At 51.2% G+C, this 27,311-nt stretch overlaps 1 protein-coding gene across 3 annotated transcripts; it reads right to left on the reverse strand.

The window, feature by feature from the left end:
- IL17D (interleukin 17D) lies at positions 1-27,265 on the reverse strand. Of its 3 annotated transcripts, XR_006739018.1 has the most exons (5): positions 26,771-27,265; positions 23,806-23,945; positions 19,136-19,503; positions 463-1,418; positions 1-326 (listed from the first exon to the last, which is right to left on the reverse strand). XR_006739018.1 is itself a non-coding variant. In XM_045567682.1 (4 exons), exons 3-4 carry the CDS (start codon positions 19,148-19,150, stop codon positions 942-944), a joined length of 492 nt encoding a protein of 163 aa, XP_045423638.1. In that variant the 5' UTR covers positions 19,151-19,503; positions 23,806-23,945; positions 26,771-27,265; the 3' UTR covers positions 1-941. The 3 variants fall into 3 exon arrangements, 2 of the variants coding, with proteins under 2 accessions (XP_045423638.1, XP_045423637.1); XM_045567682.1 differs by having other exon boundaries at positions 1-1,418; XM_045567681.1 differs by lacking the exons at positions 1-326; positions 19,136-19,503; positions 23,806-23,945; positions 26,771-27,265 and adding an exon at positions 18,154-18,452 and having other exon boundaries at positions 1,012-1,418.
- Between the last annotated feature and the right edge of the window lie 46 nt (positions 27,266-27,311).

A 27,311-nucleotide genomic window follows, 5' to 3' on the forward strand; every position in this document is an offset into this window, starting at 1 on the left:
TCCTTCACCTATAATAATTGTTTAATGATTTAAAAAGAACGTCTAATAATTTTACAGATAATTGTGTTCAAGGACAGACTTTCAACCTAAAGAAAAGAGTAAGGACTTAGCTCACATTGCAATTGGTAGAAAAAGAAGCCACAGTATTGATCTCTGGAAATTCCAAATTGGCCCACTCTCTCCTCATATTCGGCCTAATCCAAAACCCTTACAACTAAGCCATTACTTGCTTGGATTGTTCCTAAGAATTGGCAAAGATGTCACATTCCACCTCTTATTTATCTCATCACCTCTTATTCACAAATTGGCCCCAGTGGCCTTCAAAACTGAAAAAAACAAAAATTTAGATTGTGTAAGTCTGAGACCATTTATGTACTGATAACTAAAAGCAAGTTTGAGATTTCTGGACTTCTTAGCCCATTCTGGGATCGCATGAGCTGCCTGTGCAGCCCGTTCATTCACCTGGTGGCCTCTGAAGACCCTCAGTGGAAACAATCGTCGGTCCCATTCACGCGTGTCCATTTCGGCGTCCTCAGCCATGGGTGAGAGGCTGAATTCAGAGACCCAGGCCACGCTGCCAGCTAGAAAGAGTTCATCGAGGATTCCAATGATGCGTCTAAAAAATTCTACCACGGGAAGGAAAACGGAATGCTTATAAAATGTTTATATGTCAAGTAAAAGTTTTAATACAGTTGCTCTAAATTGCTAATATAAAAATAGTTTCTGCCTCTATTCAAAAAACAGTTGAGTTAAAAAGTGGGTATAGTTGCTCTACTTAAAAAAAAATTCTTTAAAAAGCACGTACGCCTCCATCTCCCCCTCAGAGCGCCCAGTCGTGGGAGCCACACGCTGGGCGGCTCAGCCGGGTCGTCCGCGAGGAGCGCGGGGGACTGTGCCCAACCCGGCCTGGCGCGGGCCGCCCGCAGGGTGCCCATGCCCGGTCACCTCCCATCAGCTGTCAACGACTCTACCCACGTTAGCCTAAAAAGCAAGCCAGGGACATGCCCGCGTCGGCTGACCCTAATAACTGCTGGGTGGAAAGCCAGGCCTCGAGTCTGGTGCCGGCGACGCCCCTTCGGGAGCCCGGGCACGAGCGGGCTCAGGGCCGGGCGGGCTCGTCGTTGGGGCCGAGCAGCAGCTTGGCGGCCTGTTTGTCGATGCTGGAGTTGATGCTCTCCGCGTCCTTCTCGGGCTCGGGGACGCAGGTGCAGCCCACCGGGACGGTGACGTAGTCCTCGGCGTAGACCGCGCGGCCCCCGGCGCAGGCGGCCGTGCGGCGCAGCACGACGGCGGGCACGTACACCGGCGCGCTGCGGAAGCGGAAGTCCTCCTCGCCGAACAGCCCGGTCAGGCAGCCGCGGCACAGGCAGTAGGCCTCGGGCAGGTACTTGGGGTACCTGGCGGGGTCGTAGGAGATCCTGCGGGAGAGAGCACGCGTTGAGTCTGTGCTTGGGCAGCTGGGACACCGCACCGGAAAAGGCAGCCTCGGAGAGGTTTGCTTCTGAGACCACGGAAACATGGGTGGAGGCATCTGTGGCCATCACGGATTAAAGGGAACGGGGACGAGGGTGGGCCCGGCGCCCCTACCTACCCCGACCCTCCTCGGGTGGGCGAATCCCTGATCTAAGCCCCGGACTCTTGGCGAAGACAGCGCTGTCAGCCGTGCTTGAGCCGCCCCGAAACTGCTTTTAGAGCCTCGGCTGCTCTGAGTAGACAGATGACACCTTTGCAACCTGCGTGTGCATGACAGGTGCCCACTGAACTGAGCCAGACCCCGAGGGCCTGGCCGCCGGGGAGACACCGCCACCGCGGCGCCACCAGCAAAGGCAGCCGCGGGCACCTGTGCAGAAGGCCACACGTGGCCGAGGCCGCCCGCCCCCAGGGTCCACGTGCCTTCCCCCGCGAAGGGCCGCGGCCGCCCGAGGTACAGGCTAGGCCTCCTCCCGTCTCGCTGCCCTCGGGTCTGGTGCCAAGACCGAGGGTCAGCGCCCCCCATGCCGCCTGCGGCCACCGCGCCAACGAGTCCTGGGGGCCGGGGGCTCCCTGGGAGGAGGCGACAGCGCCCCAGGCAGGACGCCGCCCTCCGCCACAGCCCCGCAAAGCCAGCGGGCCTTGGGGGAACCCAGGGTCCCGCCCGTCTCCCCTTTCTTGTGGGGCTGCATTAATCTGTCCACTGTGACACGTGCAGTCCTCAGACCAACCTACTTCTCCGCGGCGGAGCCCCACAGACCCTCACATCTGAGTCACCCCCGCGGCTTCTCCAGCCCGCCAAGCGCCAGACGCACCTGTGCAGGCACGTGACGTGCCAGCCCAGCCCGGGAAGGACCCGCGCAGGCCGGGCCCACCGCGGAAAAACTTGAGATGCGTGCGGTTTTAAGCCCTAGAACTGGGCCAGCAGAAGTCCCTGGCCTGTGGGCTACCGGGCGGCGGCAGGGAGGCAGGGGGTGGGGGGACAGGCTGGTCTGCAGAAGGGGGAGCCGGCGACAATGCTGTCTGGCGGGGAGGCACAGCCAGAGCAACCCTCACAGGAGGACGGGACAAACTGCTAGATCAGCCCAAGAGCTTCCTCCTCCGGGAGACTGTCAGTGAGTCAAGAGCCGGCCTCAGCGGCCTGGGGAGGCTGGGAGGCGCGGTGGCCTCCGGAAGGCGCAGTTTTCTTTTCTGGTTTGGGTCCGACATCTTTAGACACTGCTGGGCGGAAGCATGCCTGGGCGGGGAGGCTTAGACATGGTGCTTCTCTCCGCCGGGAGTTTCTGCAATGGCAGCTCCGTGCCAGAGCGGCCGCAGGAAGGACCCAGGTGGGCTTCCTGAAGAGGTGGTCTGGGCCCAGGAAGCCTGTGAGGCAGGGCACCCCCTGCTGGGGACACCACCGGAGGACCACGCCCAGCCTCCCCTTCACACACGGAACCCAGAGGGACATTTCCAAGTACTTGGCCACTGTTTGAATGTGGGGCATGAGATCAGAGGAGAAGTCAGCAGTGACTCTAAGGCTTCCAGTCAGGGTGCCCAGGGGAGGGAGGTGACAGGAGCAGGAGCCTGGGCTAGGGTCCTGCTGGAAGCACTGTCCCTTGGACTTGCTTCCCATGCTGCTCCACAAAGACAGGACAGAGGCAGGGGCCCAGGGCCAAGGCTAATGAATTGGAGAGGGTGCGGGGACGGCCTGTAGAATGTACAAGTTGTCTCCAAAGCAAAAACTGATTTTGTCCATTCATGCCTCCCCTCCAATATGCACACAAATAGTTGAAAAAATACTTTTCAAGCTCCTCATGGCTACTGTTTCCTCAGTTCCACCACCAGGAGCTTTGAAGCAGGGCGAGCGTAAGCCGTCCACCCTCACCTTCCCAGCGGCGCCAGCCTCCTGTGTGCCCAGCACCCCGCACACTGGGGGTCCTGTCAGGAAACCCAGACCCGCTGCTTGGCCCTCAGACGCCTCCAGGCGCGGCCGCACCTCCCCTGCCCCGCGTCCTGCCGCCCGAGCTCTCCCTCTGCCCCCGCACTCCAGCACCGCAAGGTGGATCGGCCCCTGCACGCCCCCCAGCCGAGCTTTGCTCGGGAGGCCTGTTCCTCAAGCCCGTATCAACTCAAAGAAGCCTTGCCATAGTTTAAGGTCCAATTCAAGTCATTATCTGATAAATCTCCTCAAATTCGACTCCTCTCCCCATGTGCTCCTAACAGGTGAACTGCATGGGATCTAAGCCTGCCCTGCCTGAGAGGGAAGGGTGAGGACAGGGTTGATGCCTCCTCAGGCCCTGATGTACCATTCCAGACCTTCCACAGAGGAGGAGGAGGAGGAGGAGGAGCTGGTTGGAGAGCCCAGCCTGCACCAGTTTCCTGCCCTTCATGCCTGAGCTCAATATAAGCCCCCAAATAGGATTTATGATGTTTCCAGTCACTTTCAACATACATCCAACAAATACGTGTGAGTGCTGTTCCAGGCGATGGGGACATATACGACACACCTCCTGGCCAGGGACTCATTCTGGGGTAAATGTGCCCGTGAACACTGAGAGCTTCCCCAGGCCGTGGCCACCGCAGAGCCTGCTGGCAAAGCTGGATGCTGCCTGCATTTATCTAGGTGAAGAAGGGACGAAGGCCATTGGGGCAGAGGTCAAAGCTCAGGGTGGAGCCAGAAGGAAAGGCCAGAGCCATGAGGCTGGAGACCTTGCAGCCGGACTGTGGGGGCCTGGCTTTGGCCCTGAAGGCCACAGGAAGGGTGCTAGAGAGGGGAGGGACTGGTCGGATGGAATTTTAGGAAAAGCGTGGAAGAAGGTCCGGAGCCCCAGGGGAAGATCTTGGCTGAAGGTAGAGGGTTTTTAATTGTTAGAGGATAGACGGTTCCGTAAGACAATTCGAGGGAGTGAGAAGAAGGGCGCGGTACACGGGGCACACCAGCCTTCAGGAAGAGCTGGTCAGACGGTGGAGACTGCCGGACACAGGGTGTCCTGAGGGGTGGACCCCTGCCATCCTGGTACAGTTATGACAGATCAAGCACCTTCCACTGCCAAGTGTCTATGTCTGGACAATCAATTATGTGGTTGCTTAAAAAAACGTATCAAGCCCAAACTGAGGGACATTCCACAACGTCATTGGCCACTTGAGGCAATGTGTGAGCTGTGCTGGATCCTGGGGCAGAAGAAGGGCGTCCGTGGCTGCTCTGATTCAGACCTGCGGGTTCCATCACTGTTGAGCCAATGTTCACTCCATGAAGTGAGGTTTGGGGAACTTGGGAGAAGGGTATACGGGGATTCCTTGTCCTAATTTCACAAGTTTTGTTAGTTTGAAATTATTTCAAAACAAAGTTAAAAATACAAAAAACAAAGGGAAAAAATTTTAAAAAGTTTTAAAATCATTTATGGGACAATCCGGGATTGGACCCCACTGAATACTGAAAGCTGCTAAGGAAGCGTTGACTGTCAGGTGCGGTAACGGTACCGCGGTTGCGTTTGGCAGAGTCCTCACCTCTGGAGACGCCCTGGCCAGTGAGCGCGAAGGCTGGCAAGGTCACTGGGCGTCCCTGCACTTGGCGGCGCACAGGTCAGTGTGAGCGTGAACGTGGGGAAAGTTCTAGAGCTCCCAGGCAGGCGCTGTGATGATGTAGCACCGAGTGCACAGACCACTGCCCGCCGCCCGAGGGGCCCAAGGACAAGGGGGGGCTTCACCTAGCTAGGAAGAAGGGTGAGGGAGCTCCAAGCAGAAAGAGGCAACACACGCTGGGGCCAGAAAGCAGACGACCAGGGCAGGTGGGAAACTGCCAGTAGGTCTCTGTAGCTGGAGTGGTGTGCGTGTGCGCCCGTGGGCGTGAGTCGTGTGAGCGCGTGGGCGTGAGTCGTGTGCGAGTGTGAGCACGTGGGCGTGAGTCGTGCGAGTGAGAGCGCGTGGGCGTGAGTCGTGCGAGTGTGAGCGCGCGGGCGTGAGTCGTGTGCGAGTGTGAGCGCGCGGGCGTGAGTCGTGTGCGAGTGTGAGCGCGTGGGCGTGAGTCGTGTGCGAGTGTGAGCGCGCGGGCGTGAGTCGTGTGCGAGTGTGAGCGCGTGGGCGAGTCGTGCGAGTGTGAGCGCGTGGGCGTGAGTCCTGCGAGTGTGAGCGCGTGGGCGTGAGTCGTGTGCGAGTGTGAGCGCGTGGGCGTGAGTCGTGTGCGAGTGTGAGCGCGCGGGCGTGAGTCGTGTGCGAGTGTGAGCGCGTGGGCGTGAGTCGTGTGCGAGTGTGAGCGCGCGGGCGTGAGTCGTGTGCGAGTGTGAGCGCGTGGGCGTGAGTCGTGTGCGAGTGTGAGCGCGCGGGCGTGAGTCGTGTGCGAGTGTGAGCGTGTGGGCGAGTCGTGCGAGTGTGAGCGCGTGGGCGTGAGTCCTGCGAGTGTGAGCGCGTGGGCGTGAGTCGTGTGCGAGTGTGAGCGCGCGGGCGTGAGTCGTGTGCGAGTGTGAGCGCGCGGGCGAGTCGTGCGAGTGTGAGCGCGTGGGCGTGAGTCGTGTGCGAGTGTGAGCGCGCGGGCGTGAGTCGTGTGCGAGTGTGAGCGCGCGGGCGTGAGTCGTGTGCGAGTGTGAGCGCGCGGGCGTGAGTCGTGTGCGAGTGTGAGCGCGCGGGCGTGAGTCGTGCGAGTGTGAGCGCGCGGGCGTGAGTCGTGCGAGTGTGAGCGCGTGGGCGTGAGTCGTGCGAGTGTGAGCGCGCGGGCGTGAGTCGTGTACGAGTGTGAGCGCGTGGGCGTGAGTCGTGCGAGTGTGAGCGCGTGGGCGTGAGTCCTGCGAGTGTGAGCGCGCGGGCGTGAGTCGTGTACGAGTGTGAGCGCGTGGGCGTGAGTCCTGCGAGTGTGAGCGCGCGGGCGTGAGTCGTGCGAGTGAGAGCGCGCGGGCGTGAGTCGTGCGAGTGTGAGCGCGCGGGCGTGAGTCGTGTGCGAGTGTGAGCGCGCGGGCGTGAGTCGTGCGAGTGTGAGCGCGCGGGCGTGAGTCGTGCGAGTGTGAGCGCGTGGGCGTGAGTCGTGTGCGAGTGTGAGCGCGTGGGCGTGAGTCGTGCGAGTGTGAGCGCGTGGGCGTGAGTCGTGCGAGTGTGAGCGCGTGGGCGTGTGCGTGCCGTTGGTGCAGACCTGGCGGGACCCCCGCGGGGCACAGGCGCCTGGCGGCCAGGGCAGAGTCTAGATTTGACCTTCATTCAGCTCCTGGGACCCGCGAGGGCTGGAGCAGCCACCTGGTGAGGGTCCATTTGGAAAGGGGCTTCCGCAAGCAGCACAGGGAACAAGGACGGGCACGTGGGCCCAGCCCAGCCTCGCTGGACTCAGCTGCCTCACTGGCACTGTGAGCTTGAGCTGAGGGCATCGCCCAGCCCTCTCCGTTCCCATCAGCTGGGACCCGTCCTGTGGCCGCGCGGAGTAACCGCGGGGCTCTCACCACCCCGTGGGTCGTTCGGCAACAGGCGTCGCCCCGCTGGTTTTGCAGTCGAAACTCACAGGCGCGTGGATGCGGTGAGGGTCGGAGGCTCATCCGACTGGAAATATCCCCCAGCCCTCCAGGCGGCCGGACTGGCGCCTCCAACGCCACCGCCGCCCCGGGGCTAAGGCCTCCGACAGAGACTCCTGCCCGTCTCTGCCCAGCGCGGGTGACCGTGAAGGCGTGAGCGGGGCAGGCTGCAAACTGCGAACGGTGGGGCTGAGACCAGGTTCGTCTCACCACAGGAACGTGCTCCCAGGGCGGGTACAGCACTTCTGCCACCCGGCGCCCAGGATGCCCCGGAGAACAGAAAGAGCCGCCGTGCAGGCGAGGGGGCCCCGGAGGGGCGCGCACTGTCGCTCCAGCCTCCTGCGCGCCGCGGGCCTGGGGCGTGGAGGGGACATCAGCTAGGAAAGCTGCCACGGAAATGAAACAGCAGAAACTCCAACTGGGAACCTTTTCTCTTACCAAACATGGAAATGCAACTGAGTAAGAACTCGGCATGGCCCCTTGCCTCCTGTGAGCAATAATTCTTTTGTCTTCACATTTTCTGCATGCTGCTCTGTGGAAGCTTGGCACGGGGACATGCTTGAAACACATCAAGTTTTCCCCTCTGACAGATCTCAGAAGCGTCCCAGCCACGTGGGAAGCTTGGCTTGAGTGAGTGACAGGTGGCTTAATCCAAGAACAAAGGACAAGTCCTCTAGGGATGATTAGAGGTGATGGAAACCGAGCTCCTGGAGGAATGTAAGTGACAGCAGAGACAGAAAAAGAGTCCTGCCCCTGGGGCCCAGACGTGGTAGGAAACAATTCCAAGCTGTTCCGGAGCTCAGAAAACAATGAGCACATTCCAAGGGAGGCATCGGCCACCTGATGTGTTTTCTCTCTGATGCCCAAGTATAGCTGGCACAGACTCCTGGATGGGTCTTGGCCTCCCGCTTTGTACAACCTGAAATTAATTTCAAAGCAGCAGAGGCTGGGTAGGATTGTTTTTCTCTTACCACAACTGGAAGACCCCAACCCCGTGAACAAAGTAGGGGGAAATGCCTTCCCTATTCTTCACTGGAAACCCACAGTATTGACAAGTGTTAAGTGGAGACAAACCTGCCTGAAAAGCAGGGTTCACCAGACCTGAAGGTCAACGAGTTCAACCCAACAGACTTCCTTACAAAGGCAGGATGGAGCCAGTAAGAGTCCTGGGCCTAATGTTTTGGTCCAACTTAGTCACCAACCAGTGACCTTGGGCAAATCGCCCTCCCTGCCTCGTTCTTTGCACAGTGCAGGAGACAGACCGGACAGCCAGGATACTCCCTGAGGGCAGGACTGGTGATGTGACTTTTTTTTTTTATTTCAGGATATTATGAGGGTACAAACATTTTGGTTACATTTTATGTCTTTGCCTCACCCAAGCGAGGATTAGAGGCACGCCCTTCCCCTCTACAATGCTCACTGCGTCCATTAGTTGTGAGTTTACCAGCCCCCCCCCCCATGATGTGACATTTTAATCAATGTTTTACGCTCAGCACAGACACTGGCATCGAGCCTCTAAGGTCTTAGAAAATTACCCCAATTAATCTATAAAATCAGTGCAATTCTAGCCAAATTCCAGAAAGATTTCTCTGAGAATCTGGCAAGCTGATCCTCAAATTCATAGAGAGAAAAGGGCCAAGAATAGTCAAGACAATTTTGAAGAATGAGGGGGTGGACTCACTCCAGCTGATCTCAAGACATTACACAACTATGGGAACACCAAGACACCTGGCAGGCCACTGGGGATGCTGAGGGACACACAGCCTCCCTTTCCAAGAGCTGAGACTCTGCTGAAAATCACAAGAAGGCGGCATAAACAAGATTTCCAAAGCTTAGGTCTGGCCACCTGCATCAGAACCATGCAGAGTTCTTGTCAAAAATGCAGGTTCTGAGACTTCACACCACACCCACTGAGCAACAAGCTCCAATGCTACTGACAAGCTGTCCAGGCCATCCATTGTGCCCATTTAAATGGGGAATCACTGATTCAGATGCGTCAACAGAAACCGATTCCTGGCTGCACAGTCAACATTAGGCATCATCTCTAAAGGGCAGGGAGCCCTTGGTTAGTCTGTACTGACTGTAGCTGACAGCAATGGGGTGATTGCATTTTCACAAGTATGCGTGAATGTCATGACCATACTAGCCCAGGACTTTCCCAGCTTCTATATCTGATTAGTGCAGGAAGCCATTAATGACCCAATAAGCAATTAGCATTGCTAATAGAATAGCTTCCTTGGAGGCACACAAGTGAGCTTTTAAAAAACAGTGATTGCTGTTCCCCCATCCCCAGAGATTCTGAATGAATTACTCTAGAGTGTGTGTGTGTGTGTAGGGGGGGGGTAGTTTTTAAAACTTCCCCAGATATCTCTAATAGAGAGCCTTGGCATAGGCCAGTTGGTCTCTACGTTTCAGAGAAGAAACGAGTCACTAAGACAGGGGTTTGTGTTAACCTTCCGATCTCTTCTTTTCCCTTTGGAACAAGCTGTGCAGCTGGGAGGGGACAGTGATGAGACTGCAGGGGAAAGGGCAGGGCCGTGCACCATGCTCAGCAGCAAGGCCTGGGGAGAGAGAGCTGTTGGCCGACCAGGGAGAAACTGGAGACCACAAACAGCTTCCCTCTGCTGGAAAGCCCTGGCCAGCGGGTCCATCAGCCCCACCCTCCTTCCATTTGCTAAGGCTGTAGGGAGCCAAAGATCTTCGATACGTGCTGCCAAGAAGCTCTGAAAAATGCTTTTCTGGCCCCTACAAGAAAACATCAGTCATGCATTTCTCATGAGAGAGGACATGGAAAAATCAGCCTGGGATTGCAGTGAGGCCTGACCTGCTCTGATCCCCACAGCTTCCCTGACCAAGGAGAACTAGGGGTCAGTCCTGCTGCCATCATGGGACTAAGGTTGACTTTGGTGTGATCCTGAACTTGGCATCAAGGTCAGTCCTGAAGCCGAGCCATGGGGACAGGCTCCAGAACCATCCGGCTCTCCTGCCAACCAAGCCAGCTCAGGGCTACTGGGAGTGAGAGGGCCCGGCCTGCTCGCCCTCCTCTCACTGGCGAGGAAATGGAGGCAATGGCAGGGTGGCGTCTTCCAGCTCTGCTGGGCTAGCCCCGGGGCCTGCACTGCCCTGCACAGTGACAACAGACTCGGGGCTGTGGTTTGTGGCTGCGTAGCAACTAGCCAGGGCTTGGTAAGTGGTAAAGCTACAACCAGAAATCCATCTATTCTGTGTAAAATCTGTTCATCTCGGAGATCCAGGAAGAGGAAAGACTGATGCTTTGAGACAGAATTTGGAAGATAATTCAGAAAAAAAAAGTTTTGAAAGAGAAAAAGAGAAAGAGAAATGAGAATGAGAGCCCAAATTTCTCGAAGGGTTTTAACCTTTTGTCATGGCAAATGCCACACATTCAGTGCAGCTGAGAAGCATGTCTTCAAAGGAAAAACACAACTCATGCCCAGGGGGTGGCGGAACTTTGTCCAGGGGAAGCTGGGTTCCAGCGGGCTCTGCAGTGGCTATCCTTGGGCCCACCTGGCCCCCAGTGAGTCAGCTGTCACCACACACCGGTTGTGAGGAATAGTTGCTATCACAACATCAGCCTAGACTCTTTAATTCCGGAAGAGGTCCTGGTAGGTTATTTTCTCTTTGACCTCTTATTAATTTAGTGAGTGGTGTACTCATTGCCAATTTTTCATGTGTCATTTCTGGAAGACAGACACATAAGGAATTTCACTTCATGGCATGTGGGGAACCTCCTGGACTGGCCCAAAGCCCTGTGCTGGCACTGAGGGCGCGCACGGGTTTTCAGGTGAGGGCCTCTGAAAGAGGTGCTGATGGAATGACACAGTACCATCGTCCCTGGCTACTGTAAGAATGCTAAAGTAAAACCCAGGCAGTTAGGGAAAATAACCATCAAAGCAAAACGAACGTATCTACTTTCAGAAGAGAGACTTTAATCCCATGACAATGCTCCGCAACAATGCTTTTATTTTTGCCTCATGGGACAGTGATAGGTGCAGTAGAGCCTGCTCTATTTTGAGAAGTTGGGGACAGAGGGTGAGTCTGTGCAGGGATTTGGCCAATTCAAGGTCACCTATACATGAAAATATGTCTGGGGGTAAATCCCAACACTTCTTAAATAAGCTGCTTTAAACAGTGAATGCCTCCTTTTCTCCAACAATAAATGACAATGAACAACGTCCCACCCGCCACGCTGTGACTGAGCCAGGCAGCCCTTCACCTTCTCTCCTTTTCTCTCTTAGCGTCCCTTTCTCCCCCTCTGCCTTGTTTTCTCGGCGGGGCGCCACCACCGTGAGACGGTGCAGAAAGGCACGGCACCGTGCTAACCTACTGGCCCCGACAGCCCTTGAAAACAGCAAGGTTTGTTAGCTTTCAAGTCATTAGAAGGACCCACAGCGTGCAGGCAGGGACCCAGGAAAAAGCGAACTTACTACGGAAAAGCGTTACACAGAAAGAATGAATAGAAGCCGCGCCCCAAGTCCCCGAGACCGCGCGGGGTCCCGCCGGCGCGGCGCTGCCCCCTGTCGGCCGCGGCGGCCGCTGCAGGCCGAGCCCGGGCGGCCTCGGGCCGGTTCTCAGGGCGCCGGCCGGCGGGGCGCGCCAGGGGACTGGGGGGTGCTCTCGGAGGGCCACACGCTCCACCGCTGCGCCCCCGACTTCTCGTGACGACGCTTTTGAAGACAGGCTAGGGAGACAGTGACGGGCACCGCCTCGGCGAGGCCTGGCGAACGGCCGCGGCCCTGGGTTTCTGCATCGGGAAAGTGGGGTAATTGGCGGGCAGCCCACGCCGGAAACGGGATGTCTGGGTCAGCTCCTCCTCCGGGCAGGAGGGAGGCTCTGCAGAAACACCCCTGTGGGAAACCCGACCTTTCCTGACGAAACAGCGCCCACTGCGGCACCGCTAAGCCGCGGCGAGGGTCTGCCAGCGAGGGGCGCCCGGCCGCCGTCGCGACGGGCCCACGGGAAGCCGGTGGCTCTCAGGGCCGCGTGGCGCCGCCTCCGCCTTCACAGCTGTGTCGTGTTTCATCCGACCAGCTGCCTGCCGGTGGGCGTTCAGGTGACTTTCAATCCCTCGCTATTACCAACTCGTGTCCACACACGGCTGCTGTGCGCGTTTCAGATGAAATCCCTGAAGGAAACTTACTTTCTTCTGGTTTCCCCTCTTCCCAAATGTCACCTGCTCAAAGTTCTGGTAGCCTGGGTTCTCGGGGAAGCACGGGTTTCCCTCGGCGCCCGCTCCGGTCTGACCCTGAAGGATCGGGGCACCCCGGCTGCGCCCGCTCCCGCCTGCTGCTGCTGGTCTCGCCGCCTCCTCAGACTCCGCGGCGGCCTGATGTCCCTACGTTTAAGTCATTCAACCTCCCGGTCCCCTGTCCTCCTTCCTCGCCTACATTCCCTGCAATGGTTTGAAAGGGTCCCCCCAAAACTCATATGAGTTGAAAGCTTAATTGCTGTTGTCACAGTACGGGGAGGTGGGGCCTTGAAGTGGTGACTGGGCCACAAGGGCTCTGTCCTCATGAGTCCCAGCAGTGGGCTCCTGATATAAAGGTGCGTTTGTCCCGTTCCCTCTCTGCCTCGTGCACTCACTGTCACCTTTTGCCTTCCACCATGGGACGACCCTCACCCTTGGACTTTCTAGCCTCCAGAGCTGTGAGCCAAATAAATTTCTGTTCTTTCTAAATTACCCCATCCGTGGTGCTCTGCTACAGCAGCAGAGAACGAAAGAAGCCACCCCATCCTGTTTCCTTGTTTCCCTCGCCATTTGCGCCCTTGCCCTTACCGCCATCCACAGCCCTGTTTATTGCAAACTAAACTGAGGTGTAGCCTCTTAAATTCTGTGGTGGAAAAGAATTAAATAAAAAAGTAACAAAACCTAAAAAGGAAATTTTGTGCACTAGGCACATCCTAAAGTTATCCTTTGACTACTACCAAAAATTGAAAAATATAAACCATTAAAGATTATTATTTTAGAGTTCTGGTAGGTGTTTATCTTTGGGGTTTCATCAAAAATGAATGCTGTGTATCTTGAAACTTTAATAAACCTCTGTTCTTACAATAAATTTCTTAATATATCCATTTGGCTTTAAAAAACTTACTAACCAATCCAATTGATTTTATTTTTGGCATTTTGTTTTTAAAGCTAAAGAGAAACAAACATTATGCCACAAAGTAAATGAGAAAATATTTTTATATTCTGGAAGGTGAATGTTGCTTTTCTAACAGCACACTGGGCTGGAGCATGGCTGGCTGGCGACAGGGAGGCCCACAATTACATCCTGACTCTGCCACTTTCTGCCAGTCACCTGGGGCCAATGCCATAATCTCTCCAGCCTGGGGCTCTTCGCCTGTGGCCCAGCCCGCTGTGGAGTCACAGGGGCTCTGAACATGCCACCCAGAGGTCTATACTGCCTCTTCCATAAGTCTAACAGCCTTTAAGAGCAAAGGGTTCCCTTCACACCTGTGCTCTTGGTATGTCCACAGCTGCTGTTACAAGCTGAAGCTTCTTCAGTATCTACTTTTTCTCATTGTTGGGGGATTTTGCTTTCTGCTTTCAACTTAAAAATCCAAATGTCTTTGAAAAAAGTAATACATGCACATGGCAGAAAATTCAAAAGATACAAGAGTGAAAAGTAGGTCTCCTCCCCCACTCTGATCCCAGCCTCCCAGACCCCCTCATGGGAGGTGCCATGATAACCACGTTCCAAAGTTGTCCATGTGTGTATATGTGTAGACATTTAAAATACCATGTTATCATATGTAATTATGTTGTAGTTTCTCTTTTAACACAGAAATGGCAGCATGCTGCACACACTTCCCTCTTATGTTGGTGACTGATCTACTCAGCTGCCTTCAGGCTGCCCCACTGTTCCTTACAGCAGCATATTTTATCTAACGCGCTGCCTATCTGTTCAGTGGCCCCAGTCCCTGGCTGTCGCAGCAGTGGGCACATATCCCGATACACGTACCATGTGGCACAAGGGCAAGGGTGTCTGTAGGAGAAATACTGGTAAGTGGATTTGCTGGGTCAAAGGGTGTGTGAATTTAAAATTTTGATAGTCAATACCCAGTTGCCCTCCATAAAAGTTATGTTGATTCACATCCCTCTACTGGATGAAAATGTCTTTTTCCTCACACCTTTGCCAACGTAGACTGCTGGGTGCCAAAAAAAGGGGGGGGGTGAGGTTTTCAGCATAGTCTTAACATGCATTTCACTTATGCCTTTAGTTAGCGTCTCTTCACGTGTCAAACATCTGAGTCACTTGACCTTTCCCGGGACAGGTCCCTGACTTTAGCTCATCTTTCCAACACATCATTGATCTTTTTCTGACTGGTTTGTAGGAGCTCTTTAGGAAATGAGCCCTGAACCCTTTGTGATAGGAGTTGCAACCATTTTTTCCCAGTCTGCCCTTGTATTTTTCTTATTTTATTTTCCCAAGAAGAAATGGTGCATAATTACGTAAGTGTATTTCTCAATCTCGCCTTTTATGACTTTTGGGGACTGTGAGTTGCTAAATAGGCCTCCTCCACTCCAAGATTATAAATATCATTGCTTGTGTTTTTCTCTGGTTTTGTGGTTTTATTTTTTACATTTAAATCTTCAAATCATCTGGAATTTATTTTCGTATAGGAGTGAGGTCCAGGCTGTTCCAATGCCATTTACTGAATGATCCAACTCTCTCCCCAGGGATATGGACAGCCTACATAGCCCAGCGTCCATTGTAAAACCTGTCTCATCCACCTCCAGTGATCCTTCCTGTGCCCAGCAGTACTGCCCGCCTGCAGCCCGCTTCCCAGAGCCCGACTGTCGTGCCTTTGGAAACACCACTCGAACCCTGTGCTGACCAGCCTGCCGGTGAGCGCTCTTCCACCCGGGCTGCATTTCCACGGGCCTCACTTTTTCTAATCTTTCCAATAACCCAGGAAGTGGTGAGAGGTGATGAGAGGGATGAGGGGACGAGGGCAGAGAGGGGTCTCCTGGCAAGAGACAAGGCAGGGCCAGCTTTAGTGGCCAGCAGTCTGGAGTCCTGGCCCAGCACTTGTCCCCTGAAGGCCGTCTTTCCTTCAGGGAGTGCAAGCCACCCGGCCTCCATTAGCCCACGGGGAGCAATCTCATTACTGTTGCTAAATAGTATGAGAAATGACACACATGACACCTTAAGCACACCTGATGCAGCTGCAGCTCCTGCTCCCGCTCCTGGGACCACCTGGCACTGTGGCTCCACAGCTGGCAGAGCCGGGCAGCCCAGACTGGGTCCCCCCTGACCCCCAACCCTGTGTATCCTTCTCCTCTGGAACATCCCTCTGTCACTCCCTCCTCCTGCTGCTCCCAGGTCCTGCCTGGGGAGGCACAGCCGTCAGTCTGCAGCAAGGGCATCTCAGTTAAACTTCCTGCTGCTGACTCCCTATTTGCCCTCCAGCCCCGCACTCCCCTGCGCTCAGACACCCACTTCCATGGCTGCTGGTCACTATCACCTGTAGGCCCCTCAGGCAGGTAAAACCCAACAGGCTCGATACTATAATAACTCACTCTTTCCTTCCCAAACACTTGCACCTAATTCTGTTTCCCCATTTTGCTTAAGTGCCATCTCAACGACCAAGCCAGAAACATGGGAGACATGCATAACGGGGGCCTGCAGCTCACTGCTGTGTGGCACTCTGTGCCTTCGGCCTAGCCCGGAGGACGCCTGCACCTGTCTGGGGAGGTGAGATTTTGCTACAGAGAGATCAGAGGCAGCAGCTTCTGTCCAGAGAGGCCAGACTGTAGTCCTGAGAGTCCCAAGAGCCTTTAATCCTCTGTAGCACGTCAAAGGCATACCATGAGGTGGGAGGAAGGACAATACCACAGCCCACACTTTTGGGTCCTGGGAATGGGAAGAGAGAGGAAGAGCAAGAGAATGAAGCCACCAGAATGAATGGTCCCAATGGTGTGTCCTGCAGCACCAGCTGAAGGAGAGGAGTGAGAGGGGCAGGAGGGGTCCCAGCCTGACATCCCCGTGGCTCTGCCACATCAAACTCGGGGGAGGGAGGCCCTACACGTCTGCTTCCCAGGACAGGCCTGGGTTTCTGCCTGGCGCTGAGTAAAGGGAAGCCCCCTACCCACAGCCAAAGCGGGGAGACTTGGGGGAGCCCAGATGCATTTTAGGCAAAATCTGTGCACTTTCTCTGACTGTCCCCTTAGCACTGTGACTAAAGCCTTGACCCACGACATGTTTTGTACCCTCTTCCCTCGCTCCCACACAGAATCAGTGACCCACTAAATCCTGTCCCTTTTTTTTTTGAGACAAGGTCTCGCTGTCACCCCAGCTAGAGTGCAGTAGCATCATCATAGCTTACTGTACCTTTTGTAGAAACAAGGTCTTGCTCTTGCTCAGGCTGGTCTCGAACTCCTGAGCTCAAGTGATCCACCCACCTCAGCCTTCCAGAGTGCTAGGATTACAGGTGTGAGCCACGGTGCCGGCCGTGTACTTTTTCTTTTTTTACAGCAAGAGTAGGGGATTTAAGCTGGTCCCTGAAAGCTTAACCAATAAAGTAAAATTCTTAATTATAGTATACTTTGTTTTGTTTACATGGATTGCTTTTATACTACTGCCCATCAATTCATGAGTGGATTAACAAAATGTGGCATATGTATACCACAGAATACTACTCAGCCACAAAGAAGGATGACTTAATGCCTTTTGCCTGTGGTCCCCAACCCCGGTATGCAGACTGTTAAGGACCAGGCTGCAGAGCCTCGCCCCCTCCCCCTCATAAAATTGTCTTCCATGAAACTTAGGAACCAGGCGCACAGCAAGAGGTGAGCAGCGAGTGAGTGAAGCTTCATCGGTATTTGCAGCCACTCCCCATTGCTCAGGTCGCATCACCCCCTGAGCTCCACCCCCAAGTCCCCACCCCCCACCCCCTGTCCCTGCAAAAACTGTCTTCCCTGAATACTGGTCCCTGGTGCCAAAAAGGTTGGGGACTGCTGCCTTTTGCAACAATCTGGATGGAATTGGAGACCATTATCCTAAGGGAAGTATTTAAAGAGTGGAAAAACAAACACCCTGTACTTCTTTAACTCGTGTCTTTCACACTGAGCCAAGCCTCCCCTTCTCTGCACCACCGCAGAGTTGAGACCCTCTCTGCCTTTTGCTCCGAACACTGCACTGTCCAGCCCATCCCCCACCCTAAAATACCCTCCCAAAATGCAAAGTGGCTTCACACAGCTTCCTTGATCAAAAAGCATCCACTGGATAAGCAGCAAACCGTGAGCACTGCGGAGGAGGCCCTGATCGAGCTCCTGGGCTTGCCTCCAGCCTGGGCTGACACCCTCACCACAGGCAAACACCCGCCTTCCTTCCCCTGCCATAAGCTGTCCCTTCCCTCAGTACTGCTCTTGTCCTTGACTGCGGTAGCTGGCTGGCTCCTCAGGACGCCCCTGCTAGGCTGTGGGCCTTTCCCTCAAGGGCAGGAACGGGCACAGTCCCTGCTGAGGACACTCCCAGCCTTCCCTGCTTGCAGGCTGGTCCTTTCTTCTGAAAGGACCTCTCCACCAGGCCAAGCCGAAAATCTTGCCCACTCGCCACGGTGCATTCCAAATGTCATCTCGATCCTCTAAAATGTTATCTCCCCACCTCAGCTTTAAGCCACCACACGCTGGAAACTTTTCACATCGCGTTCGGCTAGGTATTACGGTTTCCTTCCCAAACATTCCCACTCCTCCCCTGGCCCGGAAGCTACGCAGGCTCAGAGAGTGCTCCCGGCTCCGTGCCCCGCAGGCTCTGGCCACACGGCGCTCGAGAACGTCGGTGCTGCCCACAAACTGCTGCCCACAAACGTGCGCGCTGCCCAGTCCGTTTCAGACTTCCACGGGCCTCGGGGCAAGATGCTACGGGAATTACTAAAAGATCACTTGGCTAGTGCCTTGTGTAAGCCATTTAGCCCTGGCAAAGAATAGGTGTTCCAGACATGTGTGCATATGAAATAATGGAAGGGTAAACAAGGGGAGCAGGAATCCTTCAGGGGAGGTCATGGAGGTGACCTTTGTGGTCACCAACGGCCCCCAACTCCCAACTCAGGCTCTCCATCGACCCGACCCGCCCCCACTTAGCCACGCCCCCTCACTGCTATCCACCCACCCAGCGCCGCCCCGCCCATTTGCCCCGCCCACCTCCCCATATCGCCCCGCCCTCCCCCGGCCCGCGCGCGCCCCGCTCACCTGTAGGCCCAGGGCGACACGCTGCGCAGGTTGGTGGGCGGCCGGAAGCGGCGGTCGGCGGGCCTGCCCCCTGCCGGGCAGCTCGCGTTGCGCGCCTGCTCGCGCGGCCCCAGCTGCAGCGTGTGGTGGAAGGCGCCGAGCACGCCGACCGCCAGCCGCCCGTACAGCTGCTCCAGGAGCTCCTCGGGCCGGTCCGCACAGCCCCGCGGCCGCGCCGGGCGCCTGCCCGCCCTCAGGGCGCCCGCGGCCCGGCCGGGCGGCAGCGCCAGCAGGAAGCCGGCCACCAGCATCCAGACCTGCGGGACAGGCCGCGCTCAGCGCCCGCGCGCCGGAGGACCCCGCCCGCGCCCCGCCCGCGGCGTCTGGAGCCGGTGGGCGCCTCCCATCGCCTCGTAGCCCGTGAGGCCGGCCCGGAGGATGGGTGCCGCGCGGACGGGTCCCCGAGCGCCCTCCCCGCCGGCTCGCCGCCCGCGGGGGCCCCGGGGCCCCGCTCGGCGCCGGCCCGCGCGTCCCCGGCCCCCGCCGCCGCCGCCGCCCCGAGCCGAGGGGCGTGCTTGGGGCGGGTGCGGGGCGCGCGTGCACGTGTGCGTGTGCATGCCGGGCTGCTGCGCGGCTGGCTGCGAGTGCCTGTGACGCCGCCGCGCCGCTTACCCCCGTGCGCGCCATGCCCGCGCCGGCCCCGCCGCCGCCTCGCGCCGCGCCCGCCGGCCTGCGAGGGAGCCCGCGGAGCCCGCCGTGCCAGCGACGCTCGGACCCGCCGCCTCCCAGGCTCACGCCCCCGCGCCTCGTCATCCGCCCGCCCCCGCGGCGCCCGGCCCCCAGCCCGCGCGGGGTCCCGAGACCTGCCTTGGCGCAAGAAGCCCCTGCGGCGTTCCTCCGCGGACCGAGGGGGCGCCGCCCGGGTCCGCAGACACAGAGCGGCCCCTCCGCACCCTTTGCCTCCGGGAATTAAAACATTTTGCCACTTATGACGTGTACTCACCAGAGTCCCCAACATCTCCCCCGAAACGCCTTCAGACTTGTTTGGAGGTGGCGTTGTGCGGCGGTTCTTCAGCGGAATAAATAACAGGGCCACACAAACCGGGGGCTCCGAGCAGCGTGGACGCGGACCGGGCGGCTGCTGGGGGCCGGGGGCCGGACGCCGCGCTCCCGTCTGTGCGTCGCCGAGGAGGAGGAGAAGTCTGGCTCTGCCGCGGACCGGTGCGGTCCTGACTGACTGCAGGAGGAGGTGGTCGCTGGCCCGGGAGTCTCCGGAGCAGAGAGGCCGGCGGGACGGAATTGGGGGAGGCAGCTTTTGGCTCAGGAGAAGGGTTTCTCCAATTAAGCCAATCCGAGAATAGAGTGGGCCACCTGGAAAAAGAATGAGCTCAAAACCTAGAAGGATTCTCCGCCTATGGCTACTTCCTCTTTTGAGATTCCATAGTTCAAAGAAATACATTGGAGATTTTTAAAAATCTCTATTTTTAATAAGGTGAGAGGAGGCTGTTTCTCCTTTCTCCCGAACGCCGGTAAAATGAGCCTGTGTCTCTCCATCAAACAACTTTGAAAGTACTAAGTACTCCCCCAGCTGACACGGCTGGAAGTGGGCATCACTCGGTCTGTTATTACACTGTTGGAGAACTCCTACTCAGTGATAATAAATTCCAAATGCAAGCAGTCATAGACAATGAGCCTGATATTCTGTGAATAAATTAAAGGAAACATTAAATGAAGGACTATATTGTACTTCATAACATTAGAAAACTTGCTCATTTGTTCATTCTACAAATAAATGCTTAATGCTTTCTAGATGGCAGGCTAATGAATATGATCATTTAAAGAAGTCGTGCTTTGAAAATAAATAATCCCAGCTGAAATCTTTTTGAACGTGTACAAAATATGTAATTTATGATCCCCTAAATGGTTTGCAGCTTTGGTATTTGAATTGTAAACCCTTGGTTACATTACAGTTACGCTGTGTAGAAACACTTTTATATGCCTTGAATGTTCTGTAACTAAGGAGTTGAGTAATTTATTTACTGCTAAAAATCCCACTGAAATCTCCAGTTTAAGTAATTTACAGCTCTTAGTAAACACTTGTTTTGAGTTATAGAACACTGCTTTTCTGACTGATAGGTAAATTGTTCATGTTCTTTGTTTCCTTTCCAGTAAAATGGGAATAAAGGTCTACCAGTTTTCAAATAGTGCTTATTTTTTATTTGAAAAAAAGAAAAGTGTGGGATGCCTTTAGGAGAGAGAGATTATCATTACAAGACTTTCATAGACATACTCAGTATGTCTCATTCTCTCATTTCAGCATCCATTGATATGGAAGGTGCTACAGTGCCAGACTTAATTCTGTATATTACTCAACAAAATATTCCACTGTCTGGTAACATGGCAAGTTCTCTCTTCTCTGATTATCTTGGAAATGGGAAAGAAAATATTTACTTTCCAATAATTTTCATTTTGTGAAAGATCACAAATTACTGAAAATGCTCACCTATTTGGCAGAACATCAAATTCATCTTTGTGAGACTAAACAGTTCAGAAAAAGCCTTATTAACAGGGGCAAATGTTTTAGTTCTCTGATCTATAATGAATTCCCTTCAAATTTCAACCATTTTTGAAGATGCAAAATAAACATGTTAATAGTTAAGTCCAAATTTCAGACATACAAGTGAGAAAAAGGCAACAGAATACTCAAAACCAAGCTCATACATTCCCTTAGGAACTAATGCATCTGCAGTGTTCTCTACTGAAGATGTTTCCATCACTGTAGTCACACAAGCTTGATTTTTAGTCATCTCTCTTCCCTTTCTGTCATCCCCTGGTTTACTGAGCCACCCTGGTACCAGAACAGCTGTAATAAATACTCCTTAGCATGGACCAAGCTGTTGGGGGAAATCCTTTAAAACATTCTTGGGCACCATAACTCTAAAAGCCAATGTATGGTTGGCTACTTCCATGCTTATCTTCTTGGGTTACTGATGTGCATATGTATTCAAACCTCTTGCTCTCATTTAAAGGACTGTGCTCAGATATTCCCATCACTCCATTTATGCACTGATGATTTTAGCACCTGAATCTACCATTATTCCTGTTGATCATTCCTGGCAACTTTAACTTCCACACAGTTGATTTAACACCCTGATTTCTAAATGACTATGTTAGTTCCAATTGTCTTTTTTTCTGTCTCAACTATCAAATCATATGGTCATCTCCAAGTTATTGTCATCACCAATAACTGTACCACATCCACACATCTAGTTTCAAATATCCTGTTCCATAACACAATCACCTTTTATCCTTACCGACTCGTGCAATTCTCTGATCTCATGCAGACTTCTAACCCTGCCACTTTTCACTAATCATTCCACTCAAGTCCTTATTTCCTTTTTGGTCTAGTTTAGATTTCCCAGTTCAACACCAAATATGCTCACTTACTTGAATTCAATCTCATATATCCCCCCTTCTTTCCTGCACATTTGATGAAACCTTTCTTGACCCCAGGTCCCACTCTACTCCCCTTTACAGTAAAACATTCTGAATTGTCTTTATTCTCTGGTTCCAAAACCTCACTTCCCATTCTCTCAGCCTTCTTTACCTGGGCATTTGTCCCCAACTCTTCATTGCAATGACTTTTAACAAGGTCGCAATGATGTAATTATTGCCAGAGTCAGTTATCTCTATCTTGCTAGATTTTTCTGCATCTTTAGACATCGTTGACCACTCCCTTATTACTTTTTATTAACATTTGTATAGTATATCTTTTTTCATCCTTTCTTTTTCAACCTACCTGTGCCTTTATATGATCATGACTTAATGACGGAGATACATCCTGAGAAATGTGTCGTTAGGTGATTTTGTCCTTGTGTGAACACCACAGAGTGCACTTGCACAAACCTAGATGGCCCAGCCCATTACACCCCTAGACTATATGGCATAGCGTGTTGCTCCCAGGCTACAGACCTGGACAGCATGTTACAATACTGAATGCTGTAGGCAACTGTAACGGTAAGTATTTGTATATCTAAACATATTTAAACATAGAAAAGGTACAGTAACAATATAATCTATGGAACAACCGTCATATATGTAGTCTGTTGTTGACTGAAATGTTGTTATAGGGCACATGACCATAATGTGTGTCTTGTAAATAACATGTATTTTGGGTCTTGTTTTTTAATAGTCCGATAATCTTTGTCACTTAATTGAAATATTTATCCAATTTACATTTACTGTATTTATTAGCAATATAATTATTATGAAAATTAGTATTTATAAATTATGTAATTACTAATATAATTGGGTTTAAGTCCTACAATCTTGCTAGTTGTTTTATCTTTGTCCATCTGTTTTTTATTCCTTTATTTCTGTTACCTGCCTTCCTTTGGGTTACTCAAGTATTTTCTATCACTGTATTTTATCCCCCATTAGCTTTTTTTTTAAAAAAAAAACTTTTATTTTGAAATAATTTCATACTTATGGAAAAGTAGTAAGAATAGTACAGAAGAACTCCATATACCCTTCACCCAGACCCACTATTTGTTAACATTTCTCCACATTTGCTTTTTCCTTGTACTTTCTTCTGAACCCTGGAGCCATTGAGTTGCAGAAATCAGGACCCTGTGTCCCAAAATACTTCAGTGTGTACTTCCCAGGAACACAGATATCCACTTATGCAACCACAGTGCAATTACTGAAATTAGGACATTTTACAGATGCAATACTGTTTAATACAGATAGTCCCAAACTTATGATGGTTCAACTTAATGATTTTTTCAATTTTATTATGCATTTATTGGGATATAACCTCATTGTAAGTTAAGGAGCATCTGGACTTATAATGGTTCAAATTATGATTTTTTGACTTTATGATCAGTTCATTGGGGTATTAAATACATTTTCAACTTACAGTATTTTTGACTTATGATAGGTTTATTGGGATGTGACTCTATCACAAACTGAGGAGCATTGCTCTTATTCACATTTAACCAATTGTCTCTATAATGTCCTGTAAAGCAGATTTCCCTGAGTCCAGGATCTGATCAAGGACATGCATTGCATTTTGTTGACATGTCTCTTTAGTCTCCTTTAATCTGGAATAATTGTCTTTCATGGTCTTGACATTTTTGAAAAGTACAGGACATGTATTTTGTAGAACATTTCTCAATGTAGAATACTTCCTCATGATTAGATTCAGATTATTTTTTGGCAGGAATATTAACTAGGTAATCTTGTGTCCGCTCAGTGTATCATAATTTGTGGGGAAAAAACTGTTAGGCCTTGTAAATATACTGTTCTCATCAAACTTTCCTTCCCTTGCTTTAGCATCCATTAATGATTCTTGCTTGAATTAATTACTATTGTGGTGGTTGAAAAATGGTGATTTTCCAAATCTATTCTGTATTTATTGTACTATTAGCTTTTAAAATATACATTCTTTTTTTCCCCCACTTGGATTGGGGGAAGAATTAGAAACTTCAATATGTATCCTCAACTTATTAGAGTCTAGTACTGTCTGAATGAACGTTACAACAGTTTAACACCCAATCCCAATCTTTGGGCTAATATTGTCACGTATTTTATTTCTGTGTATGTTAAGAACCCCACAAAGCATTATTATATTATTGTTTCAAATAGTCAATATTCTTTTATATATTCCCATACCTTTCTGGTGCTTGTCATTCTTTCTGTCATTTCATGCTTTCTTCTAGGATCATTTTCCTTCAGTCTGTAGAACTTTTAGTATTTTCTGTAGAGCTTGTCTTCTAGTAATTTTCTCAAATTTTGTCTGAAAAGTCTTTAACCTGAAAGTTTATAGGATATAGTCACTGGAATAGAATTCTAGGATGGTAGGGTTTTTTTTTTAACTTTTATTTTGATTTTCAGCACCTCAGGGATGTAATTCTATTGTCTTCTGGTTCCATAGTTTCTATAGAAAAGTCACCCATAAGTCTCATTAATGTGCTTCCGAAACTAATGTGTCCTTTTTATTCTGATTAAAGAATTTCTTTGTCTTTCATTTTTAATAGTTTGAGCATAATATATCCAGGGTATAGTTTTCTATTCCCCTTGGTGTTTCCCTGAGCTTCCTAAATTTGTGGGTTAATGTCTTTCATCAGTTTGGGAAAATTCTAGACACTATCTCTTCAAATGTTACTTCTACCCTGTTCTCTCTTTCCTCTCCTTCTGGGATTCCTATTATAATATTTACTCTTGACTATGTCCCAAATGCCTTTTATTATCTGCTTTATTTTTCCATACTTATTTCTCTCTTTGCCTCAGCTTGGATATTTTCTATTGACCTATTCACTAGTCCCAACTACTGCTGTGTCCAGTACATTGTTCAATCCATCCAAATAAGTTAATTTTAGATATGGTATCTTTCAGTTCTAGGTTATTCATTTTATTCTTTTCATAGATTCCAATATTCTATTGAAATTCTCCATGTTTTTATCCATTTTGTCCATCTTTTCTCTATTTTATTTAATACACTCATCATAAATTCCTTGTTTGTTAAATCTATTATCTGGATTAACTAGGGGTCTGCTTCTGTTTATGTTTTCTCTTATTTGTCATATTTTCTTGCATTCTAGTAATTTTTTTTATTGTATGCCAAGCATCATATATACAATAACCATAGAGACTACAAATGATAGTTATCAGAGAAAGATCTTCATTTCTCTGCTAGGTAGAGAGAATTAGAGACTGATTACCTCAATTCAATCAGGCATTGAGCCAGTTTGCAATTTTGTAGAATCAGCCCACCCCTGCAGGCTTTTGACTAAGAGCCTGGAAGATCTGTCTCCTCAGCTGAGAAAAATGGAGAGTCAAGTTGGCCCCTGGAGGTTTTGAATTTAGATCACTGTCCTCCTGCCCCACACAGATTCATAAAATAGCAAATGTCTTGAGGGTAGACTAATTGTGTGTGTGTGAAAAGTCCTTCCCGCTAGCAGGACTTTCTCCCCTAAGGACTATGAGAGGTGTCACTAAACCTTTAAAAGGCTCCATCTCAGTTTCTCAGCTTCCAGCATTACCCCAGCTGGGGCACCACTCCAGCAGATGCCCCGTGGTGGAACACCAGCCATATGTTTGGGGCTTCTCCTGCCAATCCCACATGACCATGAAAACCTCTGCTAGTTTCTCTTCCCCCTTACATGAACCCTTTCCCCTGGGTAGAGCCCAATTCTCAGCCCATACCCAGAATTGACAAATACTTTCAGAGATTAAAATAGCCAGGATCATCAGCTCATCTAGAAATGGCTCTTTCCCCTCTGGAATTTTGATTTAGTCTCATTGCTTCCACAGTTCTCCAGTGACTTTGAATATGACTTTTGCAATGATCCCCCTCACCCCAGTTATCACAGAGTAGCACTAGCCTGTCATGACCTACTGCATCCTCCTCAGAACTGGAAATACCACTCCCTCAATTTTGCAACCTCCTACATCACTTGTTGCTCTTCTTAGTCTCTTTTGCTGAGCTATCCTTTTCCTCCTGACCTCCATGTGTACTCGAGGGCACATTGTTTAGACAACGACTTCTCTCTATCCTCACTTTCAGAGCTTAGTGATCTCATCCAGTCTCAGGGCATTAAATACTATGAGTACACTGATGAGTCCCTAATCTGTATCTGTAGCCCTTACCTCTTCTCCGAACTCCAGATTTTTAACTATAACTGCATTTTTTGTATCTCAAGTTGGATGCTTCAGAGATTGAAGTTAGCATGGCTAAAACATGATTGCTTATTTTCCCCAAATCTACTCCTATCTCAGTAAAAGGCAACACTAGCCAATCAATTCCTCAGCTGCAAATTTTGTCATCATCCTCTCCTCTTCCCCTCACAATCCACACCAAATTCATCAGTAAGTCTTCTCAGCTCTGCCTGCAAGTATGTGCTGAATCTGACCAATTCTTACAATTTCCATTGCTAAAAATCTGGTCTCAATTGCCTTCATCTCTTACCAAGGTGACTGCTAGTAGTTTCAACCCTTCCTTTCCACCCCACTCGCCCACCTCAATTCATCTTTATGGCAACCAGTGTGATTGCTTATTTCTAAAGGTTAAATGAAAGCACATCGCTCACCTCCTTTGCATAAAACCTTCTAAGGGCTTCTCATTATCATAACTAGAATGAGACCCAAACTCTTTTTACGAGGCTATGTGGTCTGGACGCTGCCTGCCCTTTGCACCTCATCTCCTTTCCCTTTGCTGCTATTGGGTACACCACCCACACTGCTGTGCTCCAGATCCTCTAATTCACTATCGCTGCAACTCAATAACTAACCCTCTAACACATCTGGATTATTCTTTTTTCAGTGTGTTGGCACTTGTTCCTTCTGCCTAGAATGTTGCTTTCTTTTCATCCTTCTAGTGTTAATGCAAAGGACACCTCTTAGAGACCCTCCTCCACCACAATCACTACCTGTTGCATCAGTCCATTTCATAACTGTACTTAACAATGTCTAAAGTCCTTTTAAAAACATAATTATTATCTATCTTCCCCATGAGAATTTAAGCTCCTTGAGGGCAGGGTATAGTTCGGTCTTGTTCACTACTGTATCCCCAGAATAATTCTCTGCACATAATTGATGTTTAGTGTATTTGTTGGATGTCTCCTTCATCGTAACCTACCTTGGAAGCAGGGAATATGGTCTAGTTTTGATTTTCTTGCTCCTGCACCTAACAGCATGTACATTGTAGAGGTAATGTTAAATAAGATGGAGGCTTCCATTCTCTCTGGTGTACTGTTAAAGATGAATCACTTCTTCTGATTGCTCCATCATTGTAATTCCTCTGGATAGTCTAGACCAGCCAAACACACTGCTGAAGAAAAATGCAGGCAGTTTTGCCTTCTACTCCAGGGTCTAAGTCACAAATCGGAAAAGCAATCTTGGAGTTGTCCTTGCTCTGTGTTATTGGTACATACCACTGGGATGAAAGCAGGAGGAACTACAGAAAAGAGCAATAGGGTTATGGTTTGGTATTTTCTCTCATTAAACTTTATACTATTTCCAAAATATAATTATTTTCATAGTGTTATAATCCCCATGAGGCAAAACTTCCAAAGACTTATAGTTTTTGAACTCCAAGCAATTTATCTTGAATATACATCATGCATATATCCTAACACAGTATTTTTCAAGCTGTAAGCTATGACATCAATGTAGTGATT

Source organism: Lemur catta, chromosome 13, assembly GCF_020740605.2.
Source record: "Lemur catta isolate mLemCat1 chromosome 13, mLemCat1.pri, whole genome shotgun sequence".
Lineage (NCBI taxonomy): Eukaryota > Metazoa > Chordata > Mammalia > Primates > Lemuridae > Lemur > Lemur catta.

Coding starts and splice junctions, on each gene's coding strand:
- IL17D (XM_045567681.1), bottom strand. CDS start 18,443: ATGCTGGTGGCCGGCTTCCTGCTGGCGCTGCCGCCCGGCCGGGCCGCG. Junction 1,419..18,153: donor GTGTCGCCCTGGGCCTACAG/GTGAGCGGGGCG, acceptor TCTCTCCCGCAG/GATCTCCTACGACCCCGCCA.